Source organism: Monodelphis domestica, chromosome 2, assembly GCF_027887165.1.
Source record: "Monodelphis domestica isolate mMonDom1 chromosome 2, mMonDom1.pri, whole genome shotgun sequence".
NCBI classification, from domain to species: Eukaryota; Metazoa; Chordata; class Mammalia; order Didelphimorphia; family Didelphidae; genus Monodelphis; species Monodelphis domestica.
The window spans coordinates 62,408,801-62,426,298 of NC_077228.1; the positions used below are offsets into that span (position 1 = coordinate 62,408,801).

General features: G+C 36.9%; 1 protein-coding gene across 16 annotated transcripts in view; it reads left to right on the forward strand.

The window, feature by feature from the left end:
* DCAF6 (DDB1 and CUL4 associated factor 6) overlaps positions 1-17,498 on the forward strand; it is a 162,690-nt gene that overhangs the window by 47,306 nt on the left and 97,886 nt on the right. For all 16 annotated transcript variants that reach the window (XM_007480727.3, XM_007480726.3, XM_056815500.1 and 13 more), the window contains exons 4-6: positions 901-1,086; positions 5,852-5,965; positions 12,448-12,583. In XM_007480727.3, the coding sequence (XP_007480789.1) occupies positions 901-1,086; positions 5,852-5,965; positions 12,448-12,583 (436 nt within the window). The remainder of the gene's footprint in view (positions 1-900; positions 1,087-5,851; positions 5,966-12,447; positions 12,584-17,498) is intronic.

The window sequence follows — 17,498 nt, forward strand, 5'->3', positions numbered from 1 at the left end:
GTCAAGCAAGTCTTGTGTGTCAGCAGACATTTCTTGAACTCTTGACACATGATCCATCTATGCAATGTAAATGGAAGGGTTACTTTTCCCTATGTTCTCTTTTAATCCTCCCAACAGCTCTGGGAAGGAGTCGCCATTATATCCCCACTTGACACAATTCAGGAAACCAGGCTGGGAGAATAAGGGGCTTTCCCTTCATTGTGCACTGCTAGTCAGTGTCTGAGGCAGGTGGGATGGAGTGGGTAAGTCCTCCTGCAGGGAGCCAAGAGGTAGTGTTGTGGAGAGATAGTATTTCAGCCAGTGAGGAGGTGAGCCAGGGGAGCTGGATCATAGAGCACTTGAAGGGGACAATAAAGTCCAAGAATATTGTAAGGTAGGAAGAGCCAACTTGTGAAGGTCTGGAAGCAAAGAGGGAGTCACTGAAATTTATTGAGTAGTGGAGAAGGATGACATGGGCAGACCTGGGCTTTAGTAAAATCAGTTTGATGACAGAGTAGAGGATGATTTGGAGTGGGGACAAGACCTTAAGATAGAGAGACCAGCCAGAAAATTATTGTCATAATCTAGCCCTGAAGTGATGGAGCCTGCACCCATGATGGCATCTGAGTAAGAAAGGGGGGTGTACATATAATGAATGAGAGATGCTGTGCAGATAGAAACCAGACTTGGCAACAGATTGGTGAGGGGAGGGGATGTTAGCTCAGCTGTTATCGGGAAAATACATTTTACCTGCTTAATGTTTCTGGCTTTATGCAATTATCAGAATAAAACTCTTATATGTAAAACACTAATGTAAATTTGGCATGGAAATAGCAATTTTAACTGAATCATTATATATGAATAACCATAGAGAATTTTATAGGGAAGAATTTATAGTAATACTTTCTTTTTGTATTCTAGGTCTTGACAACAATTCGCTCAGGACACAGGGCAAATATATTTAGTGCAAAATTCTTACCCTGCACCAATGACAAACAGATTGTATCCTGCTCTGGAGATGGAGTCATTTTTTATACTAATGTTGATCAAGATGCAGAGACCAACAGACAATGCCAATTTACGTGCCATTATGGAACTACCTATGAGGTACAGTCATATGTTCTGCTTATGTGAAAGTACAGATTTAGTCTAATATAAGAAGAAAGGGAGAAAGCAAGCATGGAAAGATTATTTGGGTTTGAGAAATCAGAAGTGCTGACCAACTGTTCTAGATTGCACCTCAGTTTTATATTATTTCCCAAAAGTTACATTTTTTAGGGTTTTTTAAAAGTTTTTTTTAAAGGCAATTAAAAGCTTAAAAATTATTTTCATGTGTTCTCCATGACAACTAAAGCAGACTAGCCTCTCTTCTCCCCAAACATGCCATGGACTTTCCTGACGGATGCCTTTACTTACTCTTTCCTATGCCTGGAATTGTAAACTAAGAAAGGAACTCTATAGAGCTTAGGTCTCTCTTTCCCCTAAGGGGGAACAAACTCCCTGGGGCACACAGACCCCTAGAGACCTCTGTCCTACTTTACCAGAACAAGAAGAAAACCAAGAGATGCCATTGTCTGTAAAACTCAGATAATCTTTATTAAGCAAGAACATGCATGTGCATATGGGACTAATTAGTCTCTTGCTAAGGAGCTCAGTTCAAAAGCAGCAAAGAGCAGATTAAATAATTTTCTAGAGAAGGGAAGTGGGAGAAAGCTTAAGAGGCCAATCCAGGAACAGATCTGAGGTGGAATGGGCAGAGGGCTCCCAGGAATGAGGATGATGGATTGCTAGTTAAAGGGAGATCAAAGACATCCTTGGTACATATTTTGGGGAGTTCAATTACACATTCTTTAAAATGTTAATTCATCATGAAGTAATGAGTTTCCTAGACTTGAGAATGCAATGGAATACAGAAATCTACACTAGGAAATGCCTTATCAAGGTTAAATGTAATAGTGAACAATTCCAGAATGACTCCAACTGAAAGAGAGAGTGAATAGGACCAAAGAGATAGCAATTATGGGACCCCAGACATATTTGTTTGATTATCACATCCTATAGAGAGACCACTAGAGCTGGTATGGAATGAGTCACTGGCTGGCAGGACCTGAGTCCTATCATGTATCCCAGGGCTAAAAGAGCTGGTTTCCATGGTTACCCCAGACAAACTTGTTAGGTCATGCTTTCAAAGACAGTCAGCTTCTTCAAATCACCTTGGGTCCCATGGGATAAACAAAGTCAGTTCTAAGGCAACTCAAGTATAACAAGATAGTTATCAGATTATACAGAATCTTTTCCCTCTTCCTTTTTATTTAATTTGTAATGTTTCTTCCAATTTGCTTCCATTTGATAATTACCTTTTCCCTTTTAGACTTTACATAATATTTTGTTTTACAGTGCTTGGCACATAGTAGGCACTTCATAAATGTTTATTGATTGATTTTCATATCTCTAATAAAATTAGTGTTTATTATTTTGATCTTCCTATGTTAATTATAACTATCTCTACAAAGGGATACCCTACCAGAGTCCAGGGAGATGGAGATTTTTCTGCTTTTTCATAGAGAGAAAGTTATAGCTTTTTATCTTGTCTGGGTTCTTTCATTTTCATATTAGTTTGCTCTAAAGTCATAATTCTTTAACATTTTTCATAGCCATGTTGCCTAGTGAGTAGAATGCTAGATTTGGAGTCAGGAAGATCTGAACTCAAAACTGACCTCAGATACTTACTAGTTGTGTGACTCTGGGCAAGTCACTTAACCTGTTTGTCTTTATCCACTGGAGAAGGAAATGGCTCCAATATCTTTGTCAAGAAAACTCCAAATGGGATCAGAGTGTAAGACATGACTGAATAACAATTGGCAGAGTAAAATTCAGAATCCTAGATAAAGCAATTTAGTATTTGTACTGTGTTTAAACAAAAGTGAGGGAAAAGAGTTTTGTATTCATAGGAGTGTTGGGAAGAAATCACAGCTTCTTAACTGCATAGCTGGGAAGAGCATTATTGAAAATGTTACTGGGTACAAAGGAAATAAGGCACACTATAGGCACATTCCACCTATTCATTTGAATTGGGTTTATGAAAACAGGACTTCACATGAAATAATGTTGCAAATGAGATAAAAAGCTACTGTGTTCTTAGGAGTAAACACATATCTGAGCACCCCTAATTTGTACCCTAAAAGCTTCATCTTGTCTTTAGGCTAGAAACAATCATAGGGGGAGGTCTGGTACACACAGTTCTCTGAGGAACCTTTGCAATTCCCCTTGCAGTGGTATAGAAGAAAGTAAGACAGGGAATGTCTGCCTTGAGAAAAAGAAGCAAAATTAAGCTTCTTCATGACACAGCAGGCTCTTTACTCTTGACTTTAAATCTAGCAATAAATAACAACTCAGGTTATTTAAATTCAGTTACAATAAATACTTATTAAATGCTTTTTTACTATGCTAGCTGTGTTGTTGTTCAGTCATTCAGTCATATCCTACTCTTTGTGACCCCATGTATGGTTTTTTTTTTTTTACAAGGTGTGCCATTTCCTTCTCCAGCTTATTATACAGATGAGGAGCTGAGGCAAACAAGTCTAAGTGACTTGGATAGGGTCACCCAGCTAGTAAGTGTCTGAGGCCAGATTTGAACCCTTGTTTTCCTGTCCCATAATGCTAGTTATATGAAGATGAAAAAGATGGTCCAGATCTTGATTTTGTGAAACAAAAAAGTCACAGTAAAGCATGACTTAAGCTTACTCACCATTCCTCTAAAACTGCAGCTGGACTAGTTTAAACAGTGACATCCAGATGGAAGAAGCCAGCCTTTGCTGTGTTTTTCTTTCCTTAGGAGTAGGCACTAGGAGGGGCATATATCTTTGCAGTGATAATTAAATGCCCAGGTTTCCTGACACTAAGGAACTTGTTGGATAGTGTTTCTTCTAAAAAACCAAAATCTATTGTCCACAGCCAGAGAAGGTATAATTCATTTACTCAGAGGAAGAGAGCAGTGGAAGTTCGCCAGTCAGAAAACAAAGTTTTAGAAAACCAATTCATTGATTAGAACTAGAAACTAATTCTAATTCTAGAGATTCTAGAATCAAATTGTTTCTACTTTCACTTCTCCAAAGGTTTGAGCAACTAAAAGGAACAGTAACATTGAATTTAGAGAAGATAATCTTAAGATTTTGTTGTTAATGTCCTCAGAAGTAACCAAGTAGAACATTTCATCCAGTGCCTTCATTGTTGGTGATTGGGCTACAATGAATTCAGCTCAACTGAATCAATATTTAAGTGCCTGATACAGATAAAACCCTATATTTAGATGATAGGGATGCAAAAATGAAAATAACAGTCTTCAAGCATCTCACAGTCTAAAATGGGGGGGGGAGAGAGACAAAACATATACAGGAGTACATACAACACAAGGTAGAATGTGATAAGTGCAAAAAAAATGCTGTAAGAAATTTTAGTAAACGAGCAATAATTTTTAGCATAGGAACATTAGGAAATGTTTATGGAAAACATGGCACCATGAATGAAGCCTAAAAGAAAGAGAATGAAATAATGGAGTCTGAAGACAGTATGCATTCAGGAATTAGATCATACTCTGGTTTCCTTGGAAGGTAAAATTCATGAAGGAGAATAGAGTAAAATAAGACTGGAGTCGTAGATGGTCAAATAACAATCATCCTTAATGTCAAGCTAGGACCTTCTAATTTATCCTACAATGTTTTGGACACAGCCTGTACATTAGAGAGATTATTTTGACAACTATGCAAAAAGTGGTTTGGATAGGGAAATACTAGAGGTAGAAAGTCTACTTGGAAGTTATTAAAATGGTTACAATGACAGAATAAACTAGTATGAACTTTGATCACTAATTCCTTTTCTAAATACTCGCTAATCATCTTTTTGATAATGTACAATTTTGCCAGAGATTGAAATAAAGACTACTTGGCTATTTTTGAAAACTAATATGACATTTCTACTTCTTTTAGTAACCTGAAATATGGTTCCTGTGATGAGGTAAAATCAACTCATCAAGGGCCACTAAGTGCTCTCTTAGCATTTTTTTTGTTTGTTTTTCTTGAGTATCACCTCACTATTAGCCATTTTTGTTTGTTTGGAATTTTACATTCTAAAGGTCAGAGAAAAGAGAAGGAAAGTATTTGAGCCTTTTCTCCATTGTCAGTTATTGTTCTATTTACTCTTAGTGATGTTACCTGTCCTTTGATGCTATAATTTTCTTCTGACAAAAAGCCTTCTTTATCCTTAATTTTAAACTATATCTCAGCCCTGTTTGTAAAGCAATCATATAGTTAAGAACATTTTGCATATCTTAAAGCATTCTACAAATATATGTTAATATTCAGCAGGTGATTAATTTTTTGGCATTTATGACACTAAAAATCCTGCATGACTATCTAGCCCAACTTGGACAGAGAATTGAATAAATAATACCAAATTGAGAAGGCACTCTTTTGATATTTCCCTTTATGAAATCAAACAAGACACATTAATTTAAAGCCTAGAAACCTAATTAAATACATACTAACAAAATAAAAAACAAGGGGGGAAATCTTCCAATATATTTAAGGGCAATATGGGAAGAATCACTTTCTTTTGAGATATAAAATTTGATCAATTAAAGATTCATTTACCTGGAATGATTTTTAGGAGTAAATCCACTATTACTATAGAATCCTCCATGTATATGGCACTTTTGCAGGTACTCTGGGATGGAGCTGCAGAGTATTTGAAGACATGTTCTCTTTTTAAATGAAAGATTTTATGAAATATCAGTATATTTTAATCATCTTTGAAATTTTAATTTATAAATGACTATACATAAATAAATGTGTTTTGTGTTCTTTTTAAATTTCAGATTATGACAGTACCAAATGATCCTTATACTTTCCTTTCTTGTGGTGAAGATGGAACTGTTAGGTGGTTTGATACCCGCATCAAGACTAGTTGTACGAAAGAAGATTGCAAAGATGTAAGAATCAAATTTAAGTGAAGAAATTATAAAAATAACAGATTTTTAAAAATTAGTTAAGACATGTTACATTTGCACTGATTTTAAAGAATTATAACAATTAACATTCTTTATTTCCAGTGTTCAATTAACTCATAGTTGAAATCCAACATCAGTTAGAGGCGATAAAGCATGAACAAGATGATACCATGGTTTTAAACACTTAAGAATCAAATGTCCTAGTAATGTATAATTCTTGTCAGAAGAGATGGCCTCTAAAATTAAATGTGCATTATAAATATTGCATAGAACTATGAATTTCAGAAGAAAAGAACTTGGGTAAGGAGCCTTTATTTTTTACAGTGTAAGGGTTAAATTATGAGTTTGACCAAAATAAGAGAGCAGTTTTTAACAATTTTAGTTTTAATTAGAATATAGTAAAAGGAGGGAAATGTAGGAAAGAGAGAAATTGCCCAACTACCCTATAATTACCTATAACTGATATTAAGAGAAAGTCCAGCTGATCACCATTCAGCTTAGCTCACCAGGCAGATAAATCTCCCAACCACCAACTAATCACCAACCCACACCACAGGCAACCAATCACCAACAACCAACCACCTCCCAACCCAAAAAGAAGGTCAAAAAAGCCCCTCTTAGTGTCTGTGCTGGCCTTTTATATCCTCATCTTACCTCACTTCCTATCTCTGGTTTTTATTTCCTTTCACTGTGGGCTGCTGAATCTTTATATATCTCTATGGTAAAAGGACCTCCAGGTCCCCAGTTAAATTAGAGAAAGGGATTAAGAATTCCCTTTTACAATTCCCTCTGTGATTCTTTGGGAGACTAGTCTCCCCAGTGAATCATTTAATCATAACTATACCTCTAAAAATCTTCTAATTAAAGGTGCCTACAATATTACACTTTCTAATAGAAAACTATAATAATATGAGGAAAAGAAAGTAATAAAAGAGAAGGCAAAACCAATGGTAGATAGGTGCATTGACAAAAGCCTGTTAGGGGGCAATTCCCCTTGACACAGAAGTCCATATTCATTAAATGTGTTCAACCCCCCTTAATTTGATCAATACCTCCCACAGTTCACTCTAGATCTTCTGATGCAATGTAGGTTTCTTTATGGCATCTTCTTAAAACAGTTCATTTTTCAAAGTGGTTGGTCATTGATAGTTGGTTGCTGGTGGTGTGGGGTTGGTAATTAGTTGGTGGTTGGAAGATGTATATAGATATAGATATAGATATAGATATATTGATTCTGCCTGGTGAGCTGAGTTGAAGGCTGATCAGCTGGATTTTCTCTAAGGACAGTTATAGGCAGTTATTGGGCAATTTCTCTATCTCTTTCCTACATTTCCCTCCTTTTATTATATTCTCATTAAAAGTAAAATTGTTAAAAGTTGCTCTCTTATTTTGTCAAACTCCTAATTTAACCCTTACATTTAATTGACGAGCCAGCTAGAAACTGAATCTAGAATCTTTTGATCATTTTCCTCATTTTTATTGAAACTGTGCCTAGGCCAAGTTAGGTTAGAAGTTAGAAAAACATTAAAATAGCACCATCTACTGACAAAGTAGAACCACAAACAAAATTAACAGTTAGATTAAATATGATTATGAGCAGTCTAATTCAAATCAGGATGCTGTTTCTTATCTATCTAAAATGGCTTATTATCCAACAGAATATTTTCACAGTGGCTCTACATAGCACTGTTCCTAGCTGTACTTATACTGATAGGAGGCCTGGCATTCTACCTATTCCTCCTCAGGAAAAAATAAAAGGATAATTTGTTAGGTGAACCAAAAGCTCACATTGAAAAACTAGAAAATAACTTGAGTGACCTTAAGAAGAAGCTGGAGGAGAGTTTGGGGGATCTCAAGACTTATATAAAAAGCATTGAGAAAAGCTTGAGAAATCCCCAGAGTAAGGAGAGGGATTTATCTCTTCACACTCCCTCATCATTAGAGCCAACACAGTCTCTGTCCCATCCTGCTCCACGCATTTCTGCTCATACTCAAACCACTTCAACTGCTCCTTGCCCTGTTCTAACTCTCTCTAAATTTACTCAAACTCCTCCTCATCCTGTTCTGTCTAAATCTACCCAGACTCCCCAAACTCCTCCCATCTGACCTATTTCCCTGCCTACACCCATTATCTGCTCTATGGCAACTTAAACACAAAGCCAAGATGCAGAAACCAAAAGTAATTCAGTTATAAGCCTATTCCCCTTAAAAGAACTACCCACCTTTAATAAGAATGGAGATATAGTTTTCTTAAGGCATCACACACCCTTTACCCCACCAAGATATTGAGAGACTCAAGCAATATACCCCTTCTTTTGAAGATGATCCCATTATGGTTATTAAAAAGCTGGAGAGCATTTCTTGGACTTATGATCCTGTATGGAGAGATGTGGAAAATTTGCTCCAAGCTTTTTTAACAGAAAGAGAGAAAAATAAAATCATCTCTCTTGTCAATCAGGCCAAGGGAAGAAGAACAATTTGTTGGCCCCAGGAAGATGGGGCCCCAATAATGAACAAGATTACACAAGACTGCCAGGCTAGAGAGACATTATTAACAGCAATGAGAGCCTATTCTGATATATATCAGAATATATATACATATATTCTTCCCGGTGGGCTGAACTGAAGGGTGGACTTTCTTTAACAACAGTTATGGACAGTTATAGGGAGTTATAGGGTAGTTATTTGGCAATTTCTCTCTATCTCTTTTCTACATTTGCTTCCTTTTACTATATTCTCATTAAAACTAAAATTGTTAAAAGCTGCTCTCTTATATTGTCAAACTCCTAATTTAACCTTTATAACAGATAAGAAATTGAGACCCAGTGAAGTTAATTGGCTAGACCCAAATCACCTAGTGGCAGCCAAGGACAATAATTTTAGTTCTCTCTCTTGTCCTGTTGTGGTGAAATTTTCACCTTTTATTATATTATAATGTATTATAATATTGAACAACGGCCACCAAGGAATTTACTTATGAAATTCCTAAAATGAAACATTCAAGTCAGAATGGAGTTTATGGAGGTTTAATCACAATGGGAGTAGGGAAAAGGACAGGGAGAGGAGAGAGGAGAAAAGGGAAAGGGGTTACTCAACCTCTGACCAAGGCAGAGGGAGTTTAGGCCCAAAGGGCCAAGGTGGAAGGAATCAGTCCTTGACTCACGTGACCGATCTGAAGGGAAGCTGTCTGCGGGCCTCCTCTCTGTTCAAGCTTCTAACATGAACTGGCATCTAGCCCTGTCTACAGGAAGTGAGCAAATTCCGGAGGCTGCTCTCTCCCATCACTTCCTGTGCCTCACACGTGCCAATGGTGGCTCAAGCTTGGCTTAGGACAGCCCAGGTGGGCAATTAGTTATTTCTGATTTGTCATTGACTAGCACATGCCCGTGTAATGTGGGTGTGCACAATTTTTGGGTGCTAGACCAAGATGGAGATTTTAAAATTCGCAGTCCCACATACTTATATGTTTTCATTGAATTTCCTAATATTAGAGCATAGAACAACATTATCTTATTTAATTGTGTCAATAATAATTGGTTAAGTTTCCTTACTTGAAGCATCTGTTTTCCTTTTTAAAAAATCCTCTTAATATGTATACCTTGTTATGAGCTTCTTTACAATGTAAGTAAACTTTTAAAATAAATCAGAAACTCATGCCATATTCAGTTTAATTCAGAATTGTGAAGGAAAATAATTTTGATGACCACTTTAAATTTTTATCTCTTGAAAGAAGTTCATCAGAAACTACAGTTATTTCTCAGCTTAAAAAAATTCATGAAAGTAATGGCCTTTTTAAAATTCTGAAACAGAAGGTTTGGTGGAGAGGGGTTGGGAAGGAATGAATGTCTTACCATTTTCAGGGAATGGCCTTTACCACAGAACTTTTCTAGATTTTCTCCCCACATATATTATGAAGTATTGACAATAAGATGAGATTATGACACGAAAGTAACCAAAATCTATCAACTTTTAGGCTACATTATTATAATATGGTACAGGTTATCTCACGTAATATAGGGGATACTTTTTCTAATTGCTTTTTTAAATTTTAAAATAGCTTTCTTCTGGCAAATGTGACAAAATAACAAAAGAAATCTTGCCTTGCAGGCCTTATTTAGTTTAATTTAATTTCTTTTAAACATGCTACATTGTCCAAAAGAATTTATGGCACAGAATAGATTTACATTCAATCTCTAATTATCTGCTTTGGTGGGTTCCCCCTGACTACAACCTCCTTAGTTGAGACAAATTTCTTCTCTCCTGCCTCCAAGTGGCTCAAAGCTGCTTCCCCTAACCTCTTCTAGAATGTTGTCCCCTCTGCACTCCTAGGACAACTTTCCATGTTGCTATTCCAATTAAGAGTTATATTACAATTAATGGATTAATCTAGAAAAGTTAAATGAAAACTAAACTTCTTAAATTGGACCCTGTCTTAAATATAATATAGGAACTAGCTATCAAAAAATAACATGGTAAAATTAGCTTTAGAAGAATGCTTATAATTATCATCTAATTTTTAAAAAGAAGTCTTTGAGAATGGTTGGGGCACACAGTGTACTGCAGAGACTCAAATTGCTTCATAACTTGTGATGAATTCAGATTATATTTGAATCAACAAAAAGGCCAGTAGAAATGTGGAACATTATGCCCCGGAGTCACCTTTTGATTACTTTACATATAAAAAAAGTAAAGAAAATAAAGTAAAAGCTTATAGAAATAAAAATTGCTGAAAATTAAGAATTATGAAAAATAATTGGATAATGAGTTCAGTTTTGTGAGTAATACCATAAGACTAAGGTCCAGAATAAGTAAGGACAATGATTTTTCTAAAGAAAATGTAAATAATACTTGGTTAGTAAAAGACCAGAAGAATCAGAGTGAAATATAGGCAGTAACTAAACTAATGTTTTTGAGACCTCTGTTTAAAGGAACTATAATTAAACTAATATAACATTAATATTTGTTGTATTTGAGCTTTGATGAGTGTCAGGGTGAATTCTGGGAGCCCCAAGTTTGCTCATTTCCCTTGGGAACTTACTTTAAGGGAAGTCCCAAAGTGACTTTGTCTTAGTCTGAATAAGGGATCTCCCTATGCCCATTAAGTGTCCTGAATGGGAGTAATAGAAATGCTCAATCACCCTTTTAGTCTTAGAAGTTTCCCCCATTGTATCAGAGATTCATTCCCAAGAAGATCAACACCTGTGTAGGTACCATCCTTTTAGTATCCATTGTAGTAGACCACTCCCTGATAATCCGGCCCCTGGATAAAACCTCTTTCTCAAGCCTGCTTACAACCTACCAATTTATGTTTGCTATGCTTAATTCCCCAAAAGGTATATAAGATCCCTATGTTCTATTATTCTTGGGAGAATCATCTCACCAAGTCCCAGGGTTCCCACTCTGTAGTATTTGGTAGTATTTGGCAGTATTTGGTGCTTGGCTCTGTGTAGCAGCAGATTATTATGGACCTATCTCTTCCCTCATTAAAGATTTTATTTTGCTGACTACTTTAGTGGTTCTGTGTTTTTTCCAGGTTGACATGCATAATGATACTATTCTAAAGACACCCTTTTTGTATTTCTGTAGACTAGGAAGAATTTTTTTCAAATGGAGTGAATACAATTCCAGGGGATAATGCTAAATTAATAATTCAGGCTTATAATTTAATATATGAATAATTAGATATTGTAAGCACTATTTAAAATGATTAAAATGCTTCAGCTCAGGCAACCAAGAACATTTCTTTATAAAGCAGATTGTTATACATCTATTCTCAGTGTTATCTTGGCATTTAGACAAGGTGTTTTCTAATAAATTTATGCATTATTAACATGATATTTCAGGACCACTCTGTTAAATTATTGTAGGAGACCTATACTTAACTAAAGCTTAAGAATTTAATAGGTATTTTTCTATTAGCAACAACAACTTGTTTGCAGTTAGTATAAGGGGACTTTTTCTAAAGGATTTCAGTGAATTGTAATATGAAGGTTTTTTTCTTAACTGCTTCTGATGTAAAAAAATCAGTTTAAATTTAAGTGATTTTGCTTCCTTTGTTCAAAAAATTCTTTTCCTCCATCAAAGTCAAATGGTTTTGTTTTTTAACATTTTGATCTCATTGTTCTAGTGAACAAACAACAATACACTCCAAAGAGTTTAGTATTTTTAATTAGAATTGAGCCTGTGTCCTGACTTCATTTACCAACTGTGTGACTTCACCCTGAGTCATTTAATTTCCCTGGGGCTTCTTCTGCTATGTGTGAGGGAGTCAGAAGCACTATTAACTTATCAATTCAATTCATTTTTAAGGTATCTAAATTGCCCCTGTTTTCCTGTTGAATTAAAGTACCAGTGAAAAAACACATTTTGTGTTAGAAACAGGGAATGGTTTGTTTGTTTTTTAAATAAAATTGTGTTTCTACTGGCCAACATTTTATATGTAATATTATTTTGCCCTTTTTTAGGATATTTTAATTAATTGCCGGCGTGCTGCTACTTCTGTAGCTATTTGTCCCCCAATACCATATTATCTTGCTGTTGGCTGTTCTGATAGTTCTGTAAGAATATATGATCGGCGAATGCTTGGCACAAGGGCCACAGGTAAGACTTGTAAATTAGATACTGCACAGTAAACTTTTAATAAAACAGCTTTAGTTTTTCAACTTTTTGGTTTGCGGTACATTTGAAGATTTCCAGCTTGCTTTAGTTAGTAACAATACAGTATAATTGGATTTGTTATCGAAGGCTTACTTTAATACCACACTGTGCTGTGGAGGTGACCCAGGGGAAAGCCAGCTCTGATAGGCCCTACTAATTCTAGTCCTTGGTAGCCTTTGTCTATGATTATGTGACCTGAGAGCAAGGCTGGTTAAGTTTGGGAGGGCTTCTGGCCAGGTTGTTCACCATCAGGTTCTAGTTTAATAGTCTGAGCTAGGAGCAACTCATGGAAACTCTCCACTAAGCCTTAGAGAGATTGTAATCTATCTGATGCAATTGAAAGTTATAAAGTAAATAAACTCAGTGTACTTGAAAGCAGGGGTTTATTCCAAATATACCGAGAGCTGAAAGGTTTTTTTCTTTTGAGAACTGGTTCAGTCACTGTTAATTAGTACATCAAAATATGCTCATAGTTTCTGATTCTCAATCAAAATGTCCTAAAACTTTGGTGCTTCATTAATGTTTGTGATGCTTGGTTTAAACACCTACTATATTCCTATTCTAGGAAGGTGAGGGGATGGGGATTTCTTATTCTCAGAGTTGATATCCTAACCAGGGATATTCTAAATAGATTTGTGATAGGAAGCAGAAGGGAGGGCAGGGTGGTTACCATCACAAAGGCTCTGAGATGGAAGGCATGCCTCTGAGAGGAGTGGGCCTGAGAGACTGAGTCATGGCAGAGGAGGCTAAAAGCTTGTTCCTGAGAGCCATCTCCACCAATCAGAGGATTTTCTGTGTGATCCCTGTCCCTGCTCTACTTACCATGACTATGGTTTGAGCCCTGTTCCCCAGGCCCAGGGGCATGGAAGGGAGACCCAAGGGAGGGAGGAGCCAATGGGAGAAGACAGTTCAAGCAGAGGCCAAGAAGGAGAGATAGAGCCACAGCCAAGAGTCAGGATGACTGAGTTAGGGGCCTGGGAGCCTGGGGGTGGGGCTTGGGGGTACCTTTGGGGAAGTTTAAAAGAGGAGGCATAGCTTTGTGGGAGAGAGGCAAAGAGGCAACAGATGCTCTTTTGAGCTTGAGACATCACCTAGCCCCATAGTTTGAAATGTCCAGGTGGCCTTTGATGGGTGGATAGAAGCTAAAGACACAGACCCAGATTAAAGTAGGGGACTGTGAGTCAGTAGCAGTGAGACCAGGGGAGCCAGTTGTAACAGTTAAAATTTAGGAAAACTCATAGCAAATCTTTCAACCTTAGTAATAAACATTTTTAAAACAAGGTAAAACTTATCTTGGGTTAAGAACATAATCAAGAAATCTATATATCATTCTGGTGGAAGTTAAGTAGTGAGCTGAAGAGTATAAATAAAGGGGTACTCCTTTTTTGGAGGCTTTTTTAGGGATACAAATGCCCTGAGATTAACTGCCCCAACTTCCATTCACATATTTAGAAATGCGGGAAGGTTGGGGGTTATATAATGTATTTCACTTCAGCTAGAATTGGCCTTACACCTCGTGTTAGGGGCAGTCAAAAATGACCAGAGATTGTAAAAAAAAATCCAAAAATCATGTCTAAAAAACCCTTAAAATCATTTGAGATATTTAGCACATTAAATTTTCCAAAGGTTTTTATAGCGATTGTAACCAGTTCTGAAGTCCATCCATCCTCTATGTGACAATTTACAAAGGCAAAAATAGAAAAACTTTTTTTATATATGGGCTTAATTACAATGATATTTTTTCAATATATGGTTATAGGGGAAAAGCAACAGAATTTTGAAACTCAGTAATTAAATGAACAGTATAACAGAATAATATTGAATCCAGTAATATATGAACTTAAAATCACAAAGTTATATCTTAAACAAAACAATCAGGAAAATGCAATAGAATACAGAGATTTGTATAAACCATTAGAGTCTGAAATGCCTTACAAATCATAACCTCCAGTCTTTAAAGTTCCTTGGGTTATTATCCATTTAAATGCCTATTGTCAGAAGGCAGAGTGGTAAGGGCTAAGCAATGGGGGTTAAGGGACCCATCCAGGGCCCCACAGCTGGGGAGTACCTGATCTGAGCCGCCCATTTGCCCCTTCAAAGTTGAATCTTTGGGCTGAATCTTTCTTCTGGCACGAAGGTGAAATCAGTGAAATCACCAGAACAGTCAAAAGGTATCCTTTTAAATAGCCCATTGCTTTTAAGTTCCTTTTTGGAAAAGTCTGTTTCTTCTCCTCTCCCTTTTCTCTTTCCCCTCTTACACTCCAATCCACCCACGTGGAGCCCAATCCGCCTACATGGTCAATACCCCCGTTTGTTACCAGCTGGTAGAAATGAGTCCTGAGCGATCTGCTCCAAGGATCTGGGTTGAACAAGGACCGGGTGAGCTAGAGAGAACACCGGGGTAGGCAGGGCTGGGACAGAAATGCAGGCAAGCAGCAGGGTCAGGAGCTGGAGCGGGCAGCCGGGGTTGGCAGGTGAGCTGTAATCGGGTCAAACAGCAAACCAGTCTTGAGCAGATGGCTGCAGGCAGGCAGGGAGAAGCGGCCCGGTGGGAGGGAAGGGCTCAAGAAAGTCCGAAGCAGATGGCTGCCGGCAGGAGCTAATCAAGATGGTTTTCTTAAAAAGCATCTTGGAGAAATGAGGTTTAAAAAAATCATTATCTATGCTAAAAAATTTGAGAAGTTCTCATCCCTTCGTGGTCGCCAAAACTGTAACAGTTAAAATTTAGGGAAACTGAGGCAGGTAGAAATTAGTTTCTCTCTGCAAGGTGTATTATTTTATGAGGTTTATTAAAGGTCGAGGGCTAAAGAAAATACAAGCAAGAGAAGCCCATGCTAGGTGGGCCATGAGGCCCACCCAAATTTCACTCATATCATGAGACGCGTCTGTTTGCCAGTGGAGCCAGGAAGAGAGCAAGAGCCTGCTGTGGGCAGAGACCCTCTAAATAATGATTTTGCTCTCAGCCCAGGTGAGAACCCAGTGAGATTACAAAGCACTCTGGGGAAGTGGAGCAAGGATTTCTGGGGATTGAAGTCCTGGATTCAAGTCTGTTTTTACACAGTGAGATCACTGAGACAGAAAGAGGGGCACCTACACTGTGTCAGACTTTGTAAGGCCTCCCAAAGATCTCTTTTGATCTGATTTTATTGATAGAGGCAGCTAAGTGATATTGGTTATAGTGCTGGGCCCAAAGTCTGAACGAACTGAGTTCAAATGTGACCTCAGATACTCTCAGAGCTGTGTGACCCTGGGCAAGTCACTTAACTTCTGCCTGCTTCAGTTTCTTCAAAGGTAAAATGGGTATCATCATAACGGCCATCTTGAGGTTGTTGGGAGGGTCAAATGAAATGAAAGATTATGTATAGAGAAAAGTAGGGACCAGTGAAGGATCCTGAAGAGAGGGCATTTAGATACATAGTAGGACCAGGAGAGAGTCGTGTCAAGAGAAACCAGAAAGTCTCCTGGAGCAAAGAGTGGTTGGTAGTATCATGAGTGTGGCAGAGAGGGCAAGAAGGACGAGGACTGGAAAAACAAAAAGAAAACATCAGATTTGACCATTAAGAAAGCTGTTTGACTTGATTAAAGTTTGAAGTCTGATTGCAAGAAATTAAGAAATGAGTTAGAGCAGATAAACTTGGGGCAACAAGTACAGATCCATTTTTGAGAATTTTTTAAAATGGAGGAGAGCTACAGGATGATAACTGAGGGTGGGTGGGGTGAAGGTGTTTTAAGAATGGAGGATATAGTTGGGAAGGACATGGTTGATTGGGAGAGGTTGAAGATTAGATAAAAAAAGATAGTAGAATTTAAAATATGCTGGTGAAGATAAGAGGCAACAGAATCCAAGGGAGATTGGCTTTGGTGAGAGAGGCTATCTTATTGTCAGAGATAGGAAAAGGAAGAGGCGTTGGGCACTGATGGTCTCACATGGTTTTGAGATAAAATGAAGTGGGGAAGAAGAAGATCACCTTCATGGTTAATACCTCTGTCTGTATAGCAGTATGCCTACTGTCGGTTAGCTTAGTTAGAACAGAGTGCTAATGTGACTTTCTGGGCATGAGTTTGAACTCAGCATAATCTATAGACTATACAATATAAGAAAACCAACCACACGGATAACGGATGTTTTCCTTTAATACAGAAGGAGAATATTATATATGATATGATTGAGGGTACAAGTGAGGCTGATGATTGAAAAAGATTTGTTAACACTACCACTGACAATTGTGATAATAATGAGTTTTGAGCCACTGTATTATTAGATTTCTTGTTTTAAAGAAAATGGCATCTCATGGAGGATACTTCCTCTTTGCTTGTCTGTTACAATTAAATTAATATTTTCTGTTTACTGTGTGTCTACTTAAAGAAAACACCAATCATTTCAGTGCTTCAGTGTGTCAAAAAAATTTTGTAGCATCCATATTTCATGAGATTTTCCCTCAGATGTAAATGCCATTCAGAGAACCTTTCACAAAATTAGTCTGCTTTTTGCATGAGCATCACTATATTTTATCTGGTATTCTAATAAAAATCTGTTTTGCCTTATTTATTAAATATAAAATTGTGGTTATATGGTGACACCAATATGGTTGAAGAATATATTTCTTTTGTTTCTGACTTTAGTTTACTAGAAGGAAAATACTTCTAATAATGCATTTTGCAATTTAGATTTATTAATTTTTAGAGTATTTGTATTTTTAGAGATGTGTTCATTCTCTTCATATTTTTACAGGTTTCAAAGATGCAAGAATATTTATTTTAATTTGCTTATTGAATGAATGATTGCTGTGTAAATAGGATGTCTTAAATTTATATCACTATTTGTTTTATATGGTGTTATTAGAAATTATTTAAATGT